The sequence below is a fragment of the Megalops cyprinoides genome, chromosome 10, assembly GCF_013368585.1.
Source record: "Megalops cyprinoides isolate fMegCyp1 chromosome 10, fMegCyp1.pri, whole genome shotgun sequence".
NCBI lineage: Eukaryota > Metazoa > Chordata > Actinopteri > Elopiformes > Megalopidae > Megalops > Megalops cyprinoides.
Genome location: NC_050592.1, coordinates 37784654 through 37800614, shown reverse-complemented (window position 1 = coordinate 37800614; position 15961 = coordinate 37784654). Strand labels below are relative to the sequence as shown.

General features: G+C 40.7%; 1 protein-coding gene across 1 annotated transcript in view; it reads left to right on the top strand.

Annotated features, from left to right (window-relative positions):
• vwc2 (von Willebrand factor C domain containing 2) overlaps nt 1-8522 on the top strand; it is a 44294-nt gene extending 35772 nt beyond the window's left edge. The window contains exon 4 of the mRNA XM_036539663.1: nt 8113-8522. Within this exon, the coding sequence (XP_036395556.1) occupies nt 8113-8264 (152 nt within the window). The 3' untranslated portion in view covers nt 8265-8522. The remainder of the gene's footprint in view (nt 1-8112) is intronic.
• The last annotated feature ends 7439 nt before the right edge of the window (nt 8523-15961 follow it).

Below are 15961 nucleotides of genomic sequence, written 5' to 3'. Positions count from 1 at the left end.
TAGTAATTCATTTATTGAGGGGGTGAGATGGATTGACAGTGCTGTAGCCCACACCACAGAGACATAAGGGAAACTCCTCTATGCTATGGTGAAGAGGAGGCCAAGCACTAGTGCCTGAGGAACTAATGTTGAGAGAAAGAGTAATCACTTGAGATATTTCCTGTTTGAATTGGAAAGAACAATTTATCATTGCATACTGCTAACAACAGAATTTTCATGAGAATAGGACAGGGTGTCTTAAACCAAAACAACCACAAGATGATCTGGTGTCTGTTGGTTGTTAAGGCCTTTTGAGGTGTTTTTTGTGGTATAGCTAAACCCCTACTATTACGGTACTTATTTGAAAACTAACACAGCATTTGTTGCTGATTAGAAGGAGGAATATATGGATTGATTTCACCTTGAGCAAGATGAAAACTTATTAATCGAATGGTCCTCGAAAGAGGACCATGAGCACATTCAGAAAGTTACTATATAGTGCCATGGCTATTTCAGCAAAAAACAGCATATTATCGCAGAATGAAAACATAAGAATGTGGTCTTTGATTCTTTGTAGATGTAACTTTACTGTAGCAGCATTGTAAATTAGTGTGTATAATAATAGGATGTCCTATGATTAAAGCTGGCTAGTGCTAACCCACAACAAATAAATGAAACAGAGTAGTTACAATCACCCTAATGTGCTTTTCACTGACATCATTGCCATACCATATGAATTGATTTCCATTGTGCAAATTAAATTGCTTTTTTGTGATAATATTTATCTGATAATCACTCCCAGGGGGTCGATCTTTGGGTGTGGCTGACTTCTCTGACCATGGCAGGTTCATTTTTTCACTTCTGTGTAATATTACACATTCTCAGAAATATGCCAACATTAACATCTAAATATTATGTCCAATAAAATAAGTTGAATGCGGTGTGTGTCTGTGTATGTATGTGTTATATGGTAATAATACTGTTTTAATGTTTATTCTTTTTAGCATTTTACAATTTAAAATTAATTAAAATAAAAAGATATGATATAATGAGTATATAACAAAAGATAATATTTTTCACCTTTGCCCAACCTTACAACTTTGTGTTGTCCTTTTAATGTTTAAAATTTAAATATCCCCTCCTGGTGGTCATATCTGGAAGTAGAGTAAACAGTGGGAGGAATTTAGAGATCAGCAAAAAAACTCCCATTAGCTAAATCAGGCAAAAATGATTTTATTTTTGGATTTAAAAAATTGAATATAAAAATGTATAAATTAAATACAAAGCTTTATTTTTATTTTACCCAGTTAGTATTACTGTATACACTGATGAGCCAAAACATTATGACCATCTGCCTAGTATGCTGTTGGTCCTCCGTGTGCTGTCAACACAGCGCCGACCCGCCGAGGTATGGACGCTACAAGACCGCTGAAGGTGTCCTGTGGTATCTGGCACCAAAACATTAGCAGCAGATCATTCAAGTCCTGTAAGTTGCGAGGTGGAGCCGCCGTGGATTTGACTTGTCGTTCCAACACATCCCACAGATGCTCAATTGGATTGATATCTGAGAATTTGGAGGCCAGGGCAACACCTTGAACACTTCATCATGTTCCTCAAGCCATTCCCCAACAATGGGTGCAGTGTGGCAGGGCGCATTATCCTGCTGAAAGAGGCCACTGCCATCAGGGGATACCATTGCCATGAAGGGGTGTGCCTGGTCTGCAATGATGTTTTGGTAGGTGGCACGTGTCAAATTGACGTCCACATGAATGGCTGGACCTAGAGTTTCCCTGCAGAACATTGTCCAGAGCATCACACTCCCTCCATCGGCTTGTCATCTTCCCACAGTGCATCCTGGTGCCATCAATTCCCCAGGTAAACGGCACACACGTACACGGCCATCCACATGATCTAAAAGAAAATGGGACTTATCGGACTAGGTGACCTTCTTCCACTGCTCCAAGGTCCAGTTCCAATGCTCGTGTTCCCATTGTAGGCACTTTTGACGGTGGATAGGGGTCATCATGGGCACTCTGACCAGTCTGCGGCTACACAGCCCCATACGCAGCAGGGTGCGATGCACTGCGTGTTGTGACACATTCCTCTCATAACCATCATTAAAATTTTCTGTGACTTGTGCCACAGTAGACCTTCTGTCAGTTCGGAGTAGATGGGATATCCTTTGTTGCCCTCACGCATCGATGAGCCTTGGGTGCCCAACACCTTGTCGCCAGTTTGTGGTTTGTCCCTCCTCGGACCACTGCCGGTAGGTACTCACCACTGCTGACTGGTAGTACCCCACAAACCTTGCCATTTCAGAGATGCTCTGACCCAGTCATCTGGCCATAACAATTTGGCCCTTGTCAAAGGCACTCAGGTCATTTCTCCTGCATCCAACACGTTGACTACGAGAACTGATTGTTCGCTTATCTAATCTACCCAGACCTTGACATGTGCCCTTGTTTGGAGATGATCAACTTTATTTGGTTCACCTGTGAGTGGTCATAATGTCTTGGCTCATCAGTGTATATTTCATAGTATATGCCATTACTTGAGCCTTTTATTTGGTTGTGTTTTCCTGTATCTTGTAACCTAAATAAATACATTTCAATGTACTTTATGGACTGCTATCAAGACACAATGTTTTTTTTCTCTAATTATAAGCATGCACTTACAGCATATACTGTAGAGGAAAGAAGCTGATTTTACATCAGATGAAATATTAAATTATTATAAACTGCTGAAAAACTATTTGCTCACTAAAAAGCAAACAAACTACTTACATGTAGTTAATAACATAATTAGGCTAAGTGGGTCAACAGTTTGTAGCCAACTAGAAAAAAAGAAAAATGAAAGCTGAGTTGCAGATGAACATCCATGTAGTTTTCTGTAAGATCAGCAGACCATTTACATTATTGGTGGACTAGGCGACATTTATAGACATTTATAAACATTTGTTGTTATAATGGTTTTTGAAATACCTGTATAAACAAGGCAAAGGAAATCACACAAGCATAAAAAACACATGAAAGCAAAAACACATCATGTGTTTACTCACAGGGATTATAATTATTCACACCTCATAGGTATCTACAAACAGAATCCTCCTAATTAATCCAGCTTCAACCTACGTTTGGATGTCAGTTACATGAATCTGAAGTTCATGGCTGAAACACAGAAGTGTCACCAGGAACTACAATGTAAAATCAGCAGATTTGACTAATGACACTTGGGATGTTGTCTGGTATTTAGATTCTTCAAAAATTGAATTGTGTGGACAGACTCATCAGTGGAATGTTTGCCACAAAAAAGGTGAAACACATTGGTGAATGTGATCCCCTCTATGAAACACAGATTTGTTATCTCTGCAGTTTGTTAATGCATCCCAGTACCAGCGTCCATGCAGGTATAAGGTAAAGATGTATTCACACATATACCAGGACATGTTTGGCTAAAAAATCTGATCTGTCTGCTAAGAGGCCCAGGTTTTAAAACATTATCTTGGAAATGATCTAAATAGGCACTGATGTCTATAGCAAAAACAAAATAATCATTCTGGACTAGGCCAGAACAATTGCAATTCCTATAACTCAGTCCTTTGTGGTTTAAACTCAAGAATGCTGTTCACAAGTGAAAACTAAAAAATCTGTTGGAACTGAAGGAATTTAGATGAGTGGTTAAAAATCCCACTAGACCATGAAAAGATATAATTTGCTTCTTCATGTGTGGTTGTGGGCTGTCCCTGATCAAGTTCAACAGAATTATTTTTCCAACAGCTCTCACATAAACATATAAACAAGTACAGCACACAGTGCAATGACCACATACAGTGTTAGCAAGACAGAAAAACCTGAACAAAGTGCTGAGTGCTGGAGTTAGTTAGTTCAGTTATTTTCACTTTATGATACTGAATGGAAGTCCATCACCATGGCTTGGTATAAAAGATGGATTGTTCTAGCATATAAACTGTTATTTTACCTGGTAATGGAGGTTTTAATTCTGCAATACCACTACCCTGATGATATCAAAGGCAATGGGTTAGCATTACAATTAGTAGGGTCACTGGGATCTCCTATGATCTATGTCAGGGGTATTCAACTAAAATTACAACAGGTCCAGTAAGTCAACCCTCCTCCCCTGCTGAGGTCCGAGCAATTAGATACCTACAAATATGGGCTCATGCTTTTTGCCAGACTAAAGAAATCAGTTTAGTTAACATTTTTATTGAACAAAGTATAAAATGTTCTCAGTTTTGCAGTAACATGTTTTTGGTATGACATAACTAATCCTTAATAAAATGCATCTGATTTTGAACACTGCTCTCTTCTGTCCTCCAGGTTGCTTTGGTAAAGATACAAAATCATTCATAAACTCAAACAGGCAAAAATACAGTGCAAACATAAGGACAAACATATGATGAATGAAAAACAAAGTGCAATAAACCCTTCATCTCTAAATATGTATTTCAAATACATTCCTTTCAGTCCATGAAAATATAACATCCTCAAAGGAAAACTAAATGAAGTGCTCTTTTAGGCTGAACTGAGCATAACAACAATCACTTAAAGATGGAAGCACAAACTTCTTAGCTTAAAAAAGAAATCACATATCACAAATCACATTCATATGTTCATTCACATGCATTGTCTCTACTTCCCTAAGTCAGTGGGAGAAATTGGCTTTAGCCTTTCCTGCTAGTATTTTGAACCTTGGGAGGAATGGGGTCAGTGCAATTCTCAAACAGGCATGTAAATGTCCATTGCTCATTCTTGAACGGTAGTTTAGTTTTAATAATGTTTACTGTTGAGAACGCTGATTTACAGCTGTATGTGGAGCCAAACATGGTCTCCAAGGCTGAAGATGTCAAAGCGATCGCTGAAGTTTCCAATCAGTTTTTGTATGAACTCAACATGAGAGGAAACAGCTCTCTCACCCTGAATTTGTTTCATTGCTGGAAAATGGTTACAGTCCTCTTGGAGATCCACTTTAAAAATGTCCAACTTCCTCTGGAAAGACTGGACAGCTGCCACCAAATCACACACAGAGTTCCTCTTGCCCTGTAATTTTAAGTTACGTCATTTAGGTGTGATGTCATGTCAACCAGGAAGGCCATAATATCAATTTTTCTCTCATCTTCCACAAACTGAGCAAACTGTCTGGCCTTATGATTCTTCTGTTGTGCCAAGAACATTTTCATTTCATTTCTAATTGCCCAAAAGCATGCTAGCACCCTGCCTTTGTTCAGCAATCTAACGTTGCAGTGCAGCAGTAGGTCATTTGAATTTGCATCAGCTTCTGTCAGGAATTCTTGAAGCAGGTGATGTTGATGGGATGAGGATGCCCTGAGAAAGCTGATAAGTTTCATCACTGTATTCATAACCTCTGCATACTCTTCTGAAAGAGTAGAGCACAGAACAGACTGATGGATAATACAGTGATATGAGGAGAGGTCTGAGTTGTCCTCTCATTCGAGTCACTGCACCTTTTTCTTTTCCTATCATGGAGGGAGCTCCGTCAGTGGTGATGGACACAACATCTTTCAGGCTGATCCCTCTCTGTGTTAACATTTCTTTTATGGCCAAGTACATGTCTTCCCCTATGGTGTGTGTTGTAAGTGCTGTGACACCTAAGATGTCCTCACTGAAATCTTTCCTCTCTGCGTGGTAAAACCTGATGTAAACCAAAAGCTGGGCATTAATATCAGTCACTAATATCAGTTGATTCATCAACTGCTAAAGCTATGCAAGGTGCACTCTGAATAGCAGCATCAAGCTGTGACTGTACATCCTGTGCTAATATTTCAGCTCTTCTTGTGGTTGTTGTGCCTGAAAGGGGGATTTGTTTAATTTTTTCTCTTAGTTCATGTCTTTCTTTTCCATCTAGAAGTGTTTCAGACAGCCTCCATCCATTCCTTTACTATTTCCTCATCTATAAAGGGCTTTTTATGTTTTCCTAAAATCCACTGTATTCACAGCAAACACTCGTATGCTCACTGTTGTGCTGTGAGGGAATGAGAGAGGATCCGTGTAGATCGCTCATACTGGGCTTTGAGCTCATTTATTTTCCACGTCCTTACCTGCTGCGGGTAAGTTTCTTCGAAGTGCCTATGTCTAGCTACATAATGCCGTTAATATTTCCACTTTTGACAACTGCAACAGGCTCTGAGCAAATGAGGCACACCGGCTTCATAGAGATTGTTGCAGAAAGAATAAATGCATACTTTTCTGTCCAGTCAGCCCAGAAGACTCAGTTTTCACTGTCAACTTTTCTCATTTTTGATGATGCCATCTTTTTGCAATCATTAAAAGTTACATCTGCCTGTGTGCCTCGGTCTCCTCACTTCTCTACCGGAACATAGCATACGTAGCAACCTATGGTAGCAACCCGTAGTCGTAGGACCCAGATGGCTCTACTGAGCTGGCCTTGTTGTGCCTGCTAAAAAGTCGCTTTAATGACAAAATAAAGAATAGGAACTGAGTGCCAATGATTCTCCCTGATTGTCTCTATCTTGTGTAGCTGTGGAGTGATGCAGCTACTTCCCAGCTACTATTTCAGGTACTGGACCTCCTCTTTCAACAAATCATAATTTTGCAAGTTGACTGTAAATCCAACCTTCTTGATTTTTTCTAGGGCCTGGATGCTTCTTTGTAGTGGTACTAATCATGATACCAATACAACACAATGAATTCTTCCCATATTTACAGTGTTCACAAGATACTGAAAAATCATGACATTGTGAAACCCTAAGGGTATTACTGTGGACTGGTGCAGCCTAAGGGGCTTATCATCTTCAGTGCACATGCTTGTGGCCCTTACATGAATACATGGTTGTGATTTGTAATCTAGATGCATTGGATAATCATCCAACCAAAAAATGGAGCTGAACCTCTTAAGGTCCATTCACAATAGCAGTAATTCCCCTGCCTTCAGTATAATCACCATTGTGCTAAAACATTATGTTCCACTACCTCCCTCATGACATAGATTTCTTTTGCATGGTCTAATGAGATTTTCTGGTACTCACAGTAGTCACTAGTAAATAGAGGTTGGATTTCTGCAGTGAATGACAAGTCCGGTTTGTTGGAACAACACTGTTGCTCTCAGGTTGATGGGCCACATCTGTGTTCTGTGACTGTTTCAGAGTCTGCAGACTCATGTCTGTTTCTTTTTTCCCTTCTAAATGGGTGTGAATCTCACTTTTTCATAGGGATTCACACAGTAGACCTGAGAGCCTTGCCTTGGTCAGGGTGCTGGGTCTCCAAGGTGACTGTTACAACAGCACACTAACATTTTCTAACAGTGCTCTACCCATCTGAAGAGAAGTTGAACAATCAAAACAAGCACAGTAAATCCAACATTTGGCAAAATGTGTGTTCCCTGTGGTTGGAGGGGTGGGCTTGGTCATGCTCCCAGTCTTATTTTGACATACATGCAATTTGCAATTCTTAAAATATCACTATTTCTGCTCTTTGTGTAAGTGATATAAAAACACATCCATTTCTAATTGAAGACATGGATAAAGGAATACAGGCAGTATAGTAGCAGACACTGAGAAGGGCTCCCCTGTACATCCATAGCACACACATTTTCTGGGGCTAAATACAAGCAAAGGAGCTGAGTGTATCTGGTGGGTTTCCCTCCTGACTGCACCGCACAGCATTTTTTGCCTCTAATTCAGTTCTGGGCTCTGACTCTGTAGTAATTCTTGTATGTGCTATGCTATGTGAGGACGTATCAGTGTCATTGAGTGATCCACATCAATGAGCCTTAGAATGGAAAGTCCTGATCCACATATAAACAATATCAGCAGATAACCCATGAATGCATCTTTTTATGGGCTTTTGGTTATCATCTTTTATGATTTTTGTTATAATTTCTGAGACCCTTGTGGAATTCCACAGAGCTCTTTACTGTGGCATATTTTCAGCTCACACTTGAGAGTCAGAAATGCTACTTGAAAGAACAGTATTTATAGGACCTCCACTGACTTGTAGAGTGCGAGACACTGAGCACACAGATTGTTATAGACAGTAAGGCTGGTAACTCACTTAACATGGCTCCACTCTCACTATCTCTCTCTCTCTCTCTCTCTCTCTCTCTCTCTCTCTCTCTCTCTGAACATCTTGTTTCTAGGGCCAAACTGCTTTGCAGACAACTCTGTGATACCAGCTGGTCGGGAGGTGAAGGTGGACGACTGTACGATTTGCTACTGCACGTATGAGGAGGGCACATGGCGCATCGAACGTCAGGCCACCTGCAGCAAGAACGAATGCCAACGGAGCTAGGCTCAGGGTCAGAGGGGGTCAGCAGCTAGGCCAGCATGTCACAGTCTTCACCCAGCAAATCAGATGGGAGCCAGCCAAGTGACACAACATAGTGATTCATGTAATAGTAATCACATGTATTACAATCTAAAATTTGTATGAATTTTTGTAATCCATATTTATCTATTTACTGATTTATGTATGGACAATCAGGAAGTCTGATGTAGAACCAAAAGCTATTTTTCTTAGGAATCATAGTTTAATATACTGTGACATACACGCCCAGACTGTTATCCAGTATTACTGAAAGAATACACTGCATGAAAGTTATGGATTCTGCAGGCAAGTGTAGGACAAACAATGTAGGAATTCATTGTTGAAGGATTTGTTCTGTCAATTGTTTAAAGTAGTTATTGCTTGGGTATTTATTTCAAGTGCATTTAAGTTTTTGTGTATATTGTAGGTATTTTGTAAATGCACAAATAAATCAAATCAGATATTGCACTGGTAAGGTTCCATTTCATTGTGATTTCTTTAAGAAATGTCATGATATGCAAAATACGATGTGATCATCGCAACTGGCCCACCTTTACAGGTACTCTGCCCTGTACCATCTGTGAGCCAGTGGCATCACTCTCTCCTCTCCTTCTCTCCTCCTTCAATCACCATCCTTCTCCCTGAGCCCGGTCTGGGCTTGGCTACATCTCTGAGCTGGACAAGAGTTGGGTGGCTACAGCAGGTCGTCAGGTGGGCACCCCCCTTCCTTGGTGTTTTGATTTAAGCCCACGACACCTCGGGAGGGCTCAACAGCAGATCCAGCGTCCTGGCTCCGCCCCCACTGACCACCACCCAACTCTATGCTGTTGCTAGTCCTTCAACAGGTTGGCTCTGCCACCGCACCTCCCACTGCAACCAGATCCAACGAGATGCTAATTCTGCCTGCTTGGTGACATTGCCTACCAGCTGTTTCCTGGCCATCCCTTCAATCCCCAGCAGCCCAAGGGTTCTCCAGAGTGACTGTCCAGCAAAGCCTCTGCAGCCGACCTCTACTGGTAGATTCCAGGTCTTCCATCCATTTTGTTGGCTCTTGAGGATGAGGGCTTGATATTTTTTGAGCTTACGCTCATGTGCCTCCTCCATCCTCTCTTCCCAGGGTACTGTTAGCTCTATGAGCATGACCTGCTTGGTACCTCTAGACCAGAGGACTGGTGTGTGCCATCTCCTCTGGGAATTTGAGCTGCTTCTTCAGGTCTGCCCGCATCTCCCAGTCATTTGCTAAGGCCAGGACCCCTCTGCTCCTCCATCCTGCTGCAGTGTTCTCTCCTGACCTGATGAAGTGGATAAAGTGGTGCCTGTCGGAAAGTTGTTTAACCTTCTTCCTTGCCTGTTCCACACCATCTGCCAACTGAGACAGGATCTTGTCGTGACGCCACCGGAATTTCCCATCTGCCAAGCTTGACTGGCATGTTAGAGAACATGCTCAAGATTGGCTGGCTTTCCACAGAGCATGCAGCTGGGGCTCTCTGCCATCCCCCATGTGTGGTTTGATGGAGTAGGCAGGACATCGTAGACAGAACACATCAAGAACTTTATCCGGCACCCTTCCATGGTCCAGATGTCCTGCCAGGTCAGGGCCCTCTCTCGTACACCCTCCCACCTTGTCCAGCTGCCCTGTTTTTTCATGCCAACTGCCTTGACATACAAGTCATACAAGAAGTTAGGACAGATTTAGCTGAGATATCAGCCACTGAGAAAATGCATGAAAGACTGGTGTTGAACTGCATCTCATACATTTGAATTTTATCAGGCATTTCATGCGCACATTGTGTGACATAATTTGCACAAATACTCCCTTGTTAATCCACCATTAAACTGCATTTTTTATTACGTATATTATTATGTTTCTTAAAATGAATTACAGGTATGTGGTGTACCAGAAGGGCTGAATACATGGGAATGGAGAACCCCCTGCTCAGGCCAATGAGTGCCAATAGGATGTTTGGTGACTAGGATTGGTGTTTCATATGGGTTATGGTGTTGCCTATAACACAGTGTACCTATCACTGCGTTGGTTTTCCCAAGACATTTCTCCCATTGTTGTACTAAGCAAGCCCAGCATCACCTTCTGTCAGATATCAGGCAACATAAGTACACAGGGTAGCTGTTGAGCTATTCATTTCAGTAACAGTGGAACTGCTGGTACTCAACACCATATAGCAAGGTATTTATTGCCACAGAAATGTTAGTCCAAATCCTATAGAGTGTCTTAAGGCCTACTTGTATGTTACACAACAGAAAAATTTGTAAACTCTTTTTCATTTGTAGTCAACTTGTAGTCAACTAACCGTGATTCTAGCTGGTGCACTGATGAAGTTTGATGTTGGGATCTTGACAGTACTGAGCTCCATGTGCTTGCCATGTGGTTCAGGTGTCAACAGTTACAGATGCAACAAATATTTCAAATATAGTTATGCCACTAATATACAACTGTGTTTTTTTACCCAACATGTGTTACCAAAATGCAATTTGCCCTAAATCTACAAGCAAGGGAAAATTGCTAACTTTAATGTTCAGTGGCTAAAGGTGGGATCACTGGCCAAAGTGAGGACTGCGGAGGAGAACAGTTAGCATAGCGGGGGGAATGGAACTCTGCCAGCAATGACTATGCTGAATAAAATGGAACAGAAGCTGGGCAAGAATCCAAGGAAAAACAAACAAAAAAAACAAAACAATTTGAATTTTTTTCATAGTTCTTAACAGCACAGCATAACAGCACAGCAGTCATAGGTTTCATGCAATCCCAGAATGTATTTAACTGTCTACTCTCTTTCCCTAGATTGCTGTACAGGCAGGACTAACATTAAAGATCATGGTAGCTAATGAAACAGAGGCATCAACTGTCATGCTGCTAAAAACAGCAGCTACTCCAGTCATTGTGTGCCTTATAGCTGAAGGGTTTTTTCAGATTTTCTTAGTGAATACCCATATTATATACTGTGAAGACACTTTAAGATTTGTGCATTCTAATGGATGCACTTAAAGGTTGGTAGGATCATTGAAAAATATACACTTAAAAATAAACTGAAGCCACTGTGTCATTTGTTTGACAGTGACAACCACTCTTTTTCAGCATGCAATTCATAGCGATGCTTTCTGAAGAGACACCCAAGAGCAAATCTGGTTACTGCAATCAACATCAACATGGCATGCAACCCAGTCTGGACCATTCTGGTGTATAATATCACCATCAACTAGCACAGGCATAAGTATTTTGGTCATGAATCTCTTTTTTATCCTTATTGTGAAACAGAGCTTAGACCTGTATAGCATTCCCCCGCTTATCGCTGAACATTTCCCACAGGGCTGTCTTCTCAAAAGACAATTCAAGCCACAAACCCAAATCTTTATTACATTCTACATTTTTGGCACTTGTCTATCTTCTGTAATAATTGTCCCCAATTTATTTTTTTTCCCAACAACATAGAAAAAAGACTTTCCTTAAGCATTACCAGATTATTTACAACAAACCACCTCAATAATGTGTTGAAATCAAAATGCCTGGAGAGAGTGTACTAACTGTGTACATGTCTGCTTACAGAATATACGACAGTGTCCCCAGCATATAAGTGAACATTTGCATTCTTACATACTGAGGGCAGGTCGACAGAAAGACAGTGGCTGTTTCCTGCATCTTATGAAGAATGGCTCATTAAGACAGAATGCACTCTGTTTTTCAGCGTGGTGCAGTAAAAACAGGGTCTTCAGGCTGGGGGCACAGAAGTCATTTATATGAATGACTTGTATATATTTTAAGACTTTGTATATACATTTTACATGTATATATTAATAGTACATATGTATGTATTATGTGGGATGTGTTTGTGCATAGTGTGCTTTAGACCCAATGGGCAGTACAGTGCTGCTGTGTGCGCCGGGCCCGAAGAGGCGTGCATTCCAGTATACTGTTTCATTTCTCACTAAAATTTAAATACATGTATGTAATAAAAATGATTACCCATGCTTCATTCCCATGTTAGTCATGTTGTCATTGCTGTTGTATGCAGTAATTCCCTGCAGATGTTACACAATTTCTAATACCTGTGCTTCCCCTGCAAGCACTTATGCGCACGCGTGTACAATGTTGGAAAATACAGGAAACTTGCATAATCAGACCATTTTCAGACCAGTTCAATTTCAAACCATAAAAGCTGTTCTGGTACTTCTCATCTCTTGGTCATTGCTATGGTAGTGAAACAATTATTCCATCATGCAAAAGTATGTGTTGCTTATTACTGACCACATTTGTGACTACTTGTATGTGTGTCACTTCCTAACCCTTTTAACTACCTCTATTAAAGAATTACTGATTATGTCACTGTGCTTACAATCCATTTGAGGAAGAGGAGATTTAGCCTAGAGTGAGATGTTTTGTTTTTATACTGCTTGCATTGAAAGTAAATTAAATAAGAGCAGAAATCCATTGGCACAAAAGACTTTTGCCCTGCCACTTACCATTCATTCACCCATTTCTAAATCCTGAGAAATGAATTCATTTGACACCTCCACCGCTGTCTCAACAGTCTCAACTGTTCAGATAAGATGTGTTACATCCAATCAGTGTGAACTGAATAATGCTCAAACCACACACCTTTCAAATCTGTCATCATTATTTTGATTGGTGCCATATGTCCAACCATATATGAGTATGAGTATTTACGTGGACAAAAATACTGAAATGCTGTCTGAAATACCTTTGGATTTTACCATACACACATCAATGCTTGATATTGCACATTATATTAAAGTGCAAATGAAAACATACAGTATCTACTGCCTGGTTTAGTACCCTGAAATTTGTGACACAGCCATTGTAGCTGAAGAGAGCTCTTATTATGCAGTGCTTCTAATATTGTTGACTCCTTGTGGTTTTTTGCTTGTGTTGTACTCTACTGCACTTGTAAGTTGCTTTGGATAAAAATGAATAAATGTAAATGTAAATGTAGATTTCTACTGAATTGGTTGTGTGTGGTACGGCTGCTCTAGGTGAAGAAAGCTGTTATCTAAGGTGTAGGTGACCCACCAATGGGAGAAATGTGAGATACATCATGTTTGTTTTTGTTTGATTTAATGGAGCTTTTACTTAAAATGACACAGCCCTTTTGAATGAACCCAGGCCCTAATGTCTTTAGTCTGTGGAAAAAATTTAGTCTGAGGAAAAAGTTTAACTTAAAAGGTATTTGATGAAGGTTTTTTTATTTTTAAAAAAAAGGGATTCATAAGTGAACTACAGAACCTATTTCAAGCTGAATTCTGGCAGCAGAACAGAAGGGCATAGGTGGCAATTAATTTAAAAGAAATTTCACACTGACACTAAGAAGTATTCTTTTCTTCACGCTTTTTTCACAAATGTTATTAATAAATAGAATAACTTACCAGGATTTGTCACAGACACAGAGTCTCGAGCCATTCTAGACTACAGTAAAATGATGAACCTTACTAGGCTTCACGGTGTATGCTCATTTTTAAACTCATTGTCAGTGCTCCCACCCCCTAGCTGTTGTGTTTTTGTTTTTCCCTGTTCATGTGCTTTTGTTTTCTGTGTGTTCTAGCCCTGCCCTGCTCTCCGCCCTGTCTCCGCCCACCTGATCATCTCCACCTGCCTGCCTGCCATCCTGCTTCCCATCATCTCATCAGCCCAGCCCTATATCTACCCTGCTTGTCTCTGTTTTGTTGCAGTGTGTTTGTGGTCTTGTTCCTACTGTGGTTTCTGTCTGATTGCTGTTCCCCGAATAAACCCTGCCTGTGCTTCAACCTTGCTCCTGCCTGCTGCCCTGCCTTGTTCACCTGATCTACCTGACTACCTGGTTTGACCCTGCCTGTCCCCGGCTTTGATTCCTGACTGCGTTTGGACTGCCCGCCTGGTCTCTACCCTGCCTGTTTTATGGTTACGATTCTGCCCTGCGTCCTTAATAAAGGCACTTGGAATCTGGAGTACTCGTGATCCGCACCTGAGTCCTTGCCTGTGCCCTGACGCTCATATCCTTTTGAATGGATATTTACTAGATTCCACAGACTGTTGCAGTCTCACTGGAAAAAAAAGTTATGTATTTGTGTCAAAAGTATCACACCAATGAGTACATCCCATAATATCCATAAGCTTTTTTAGCATAAGAGGATGACTTATGTGTGTCATAGCCTGCTATTCCCTGGCAGAGCCCTGGAAGCTGTGGCCATGCAGCTCTGTGCTCATATTGATTTGCGGTTACCAGACAACCACAGTGTGTGTCCAGCAGTGCCACGTGCATCCAAGCCAGCCAGCAGAATCAAGGGAAATGAGTCCATACTGGTGCATGGGCATGGAGGGGCTCTAACACTCAGCAGGAGGCACTGCACCACATGTTAGCATCCCTCTCTCCCACCCTTCCCCCATTCCCTGTCTCCTCCTCCCCCCTTTGTCTCTTGTTCGCACTGCTACCTGCAACTCATCAATGTGCACCACAGGGGAAAGTAATCTGTGAATTGATTTTAGGGGGCTTTTTCACAATTAATTATAGCAATTATAGCAATTATATGGGTTTACAGTTATTTTTTTAGGCTTTTTCTAAAGAATTTTGGGTTGATAATATAGATAAATTAGCAGAATATGGTAACCTAACTGCCCTTTCTTTTGCACTCAAAGCCCTTTAAAACCTTTTTCAAATCTTTTCTGCCACACTATTGTGTCGCAGTGAAAATGGCCACTGTACTGGAGGTGCTCCAGATTTATCTTGGACTTGCCTATGCTGATCATGGTAAGATTGCTAATGCATCGGTTGCCCAAATGTTGAATTACTATCTAATATTTAAAGCTTTGTTTGTAACTCTTAAGTCATAAAATCAATAAAAATATCAGGTAAGGTGAAATGAGTCTCTCACACCTGTCATTCTGCTTGGTCATGCTTCTTTAATGATAACATTTTCAAACACTTCCTAACCCAAATGCTGAATCCAAACATAACATCTCTGCAGAAACTGAGAATGACAATGTCAATGAAATTCCACAGTTATATGTACTCTCTTGAGAGTTAAAAATGGCTAACTTTGGAGTGCACTCCACTTCAATCACAGCAGATTTCCATATAAATTGCACTTCTTCGAAACTTTTGACTAGATTCTTCACAACTAAAAATTTATTTGCTAGCCATATGTCCTGCATATATTTTTAGCTTAATGTTACTTCATAGACAACCTCTAACACTTAAATCATGTCATACAGTAGTTCTATCCTGCAACTATCAAATAGAATCCTGGTGGAGGAAGACAATGTGACAAAGTGCCCATTTGCCCATTAGTAATAGAAGCATTTTGTGCCTTGGTGCCATTTGTTGTTGATGCAACGACATGTCTTCTTCTCCAAAGATCATCTTCTGGGGAGGTCAGAGCATAATTCCCTATTTGTAAGAAAGTAAAATTGTCTTATTCATGCCTAAAATGTCTAGAGTCACCCATGAATGGAAAGAAATATGATCAGTCTCTAGTTCTGTGTACCTGCTAGCCACAGTGTTCACTGTAGGATTCCTATTGCAGAAATTAAGCACTTACAGATAATTAAGTGATTCTGGACAAAGATCTGTGTGATTAACTCCATCTCACAGCAATGGAGCTGCCAATAGTGCGGCAGCATGATCTGAAAGAAAAAGCAGGTGCCAAAATAACGTGATGTATTAAGTCTGAGTGGC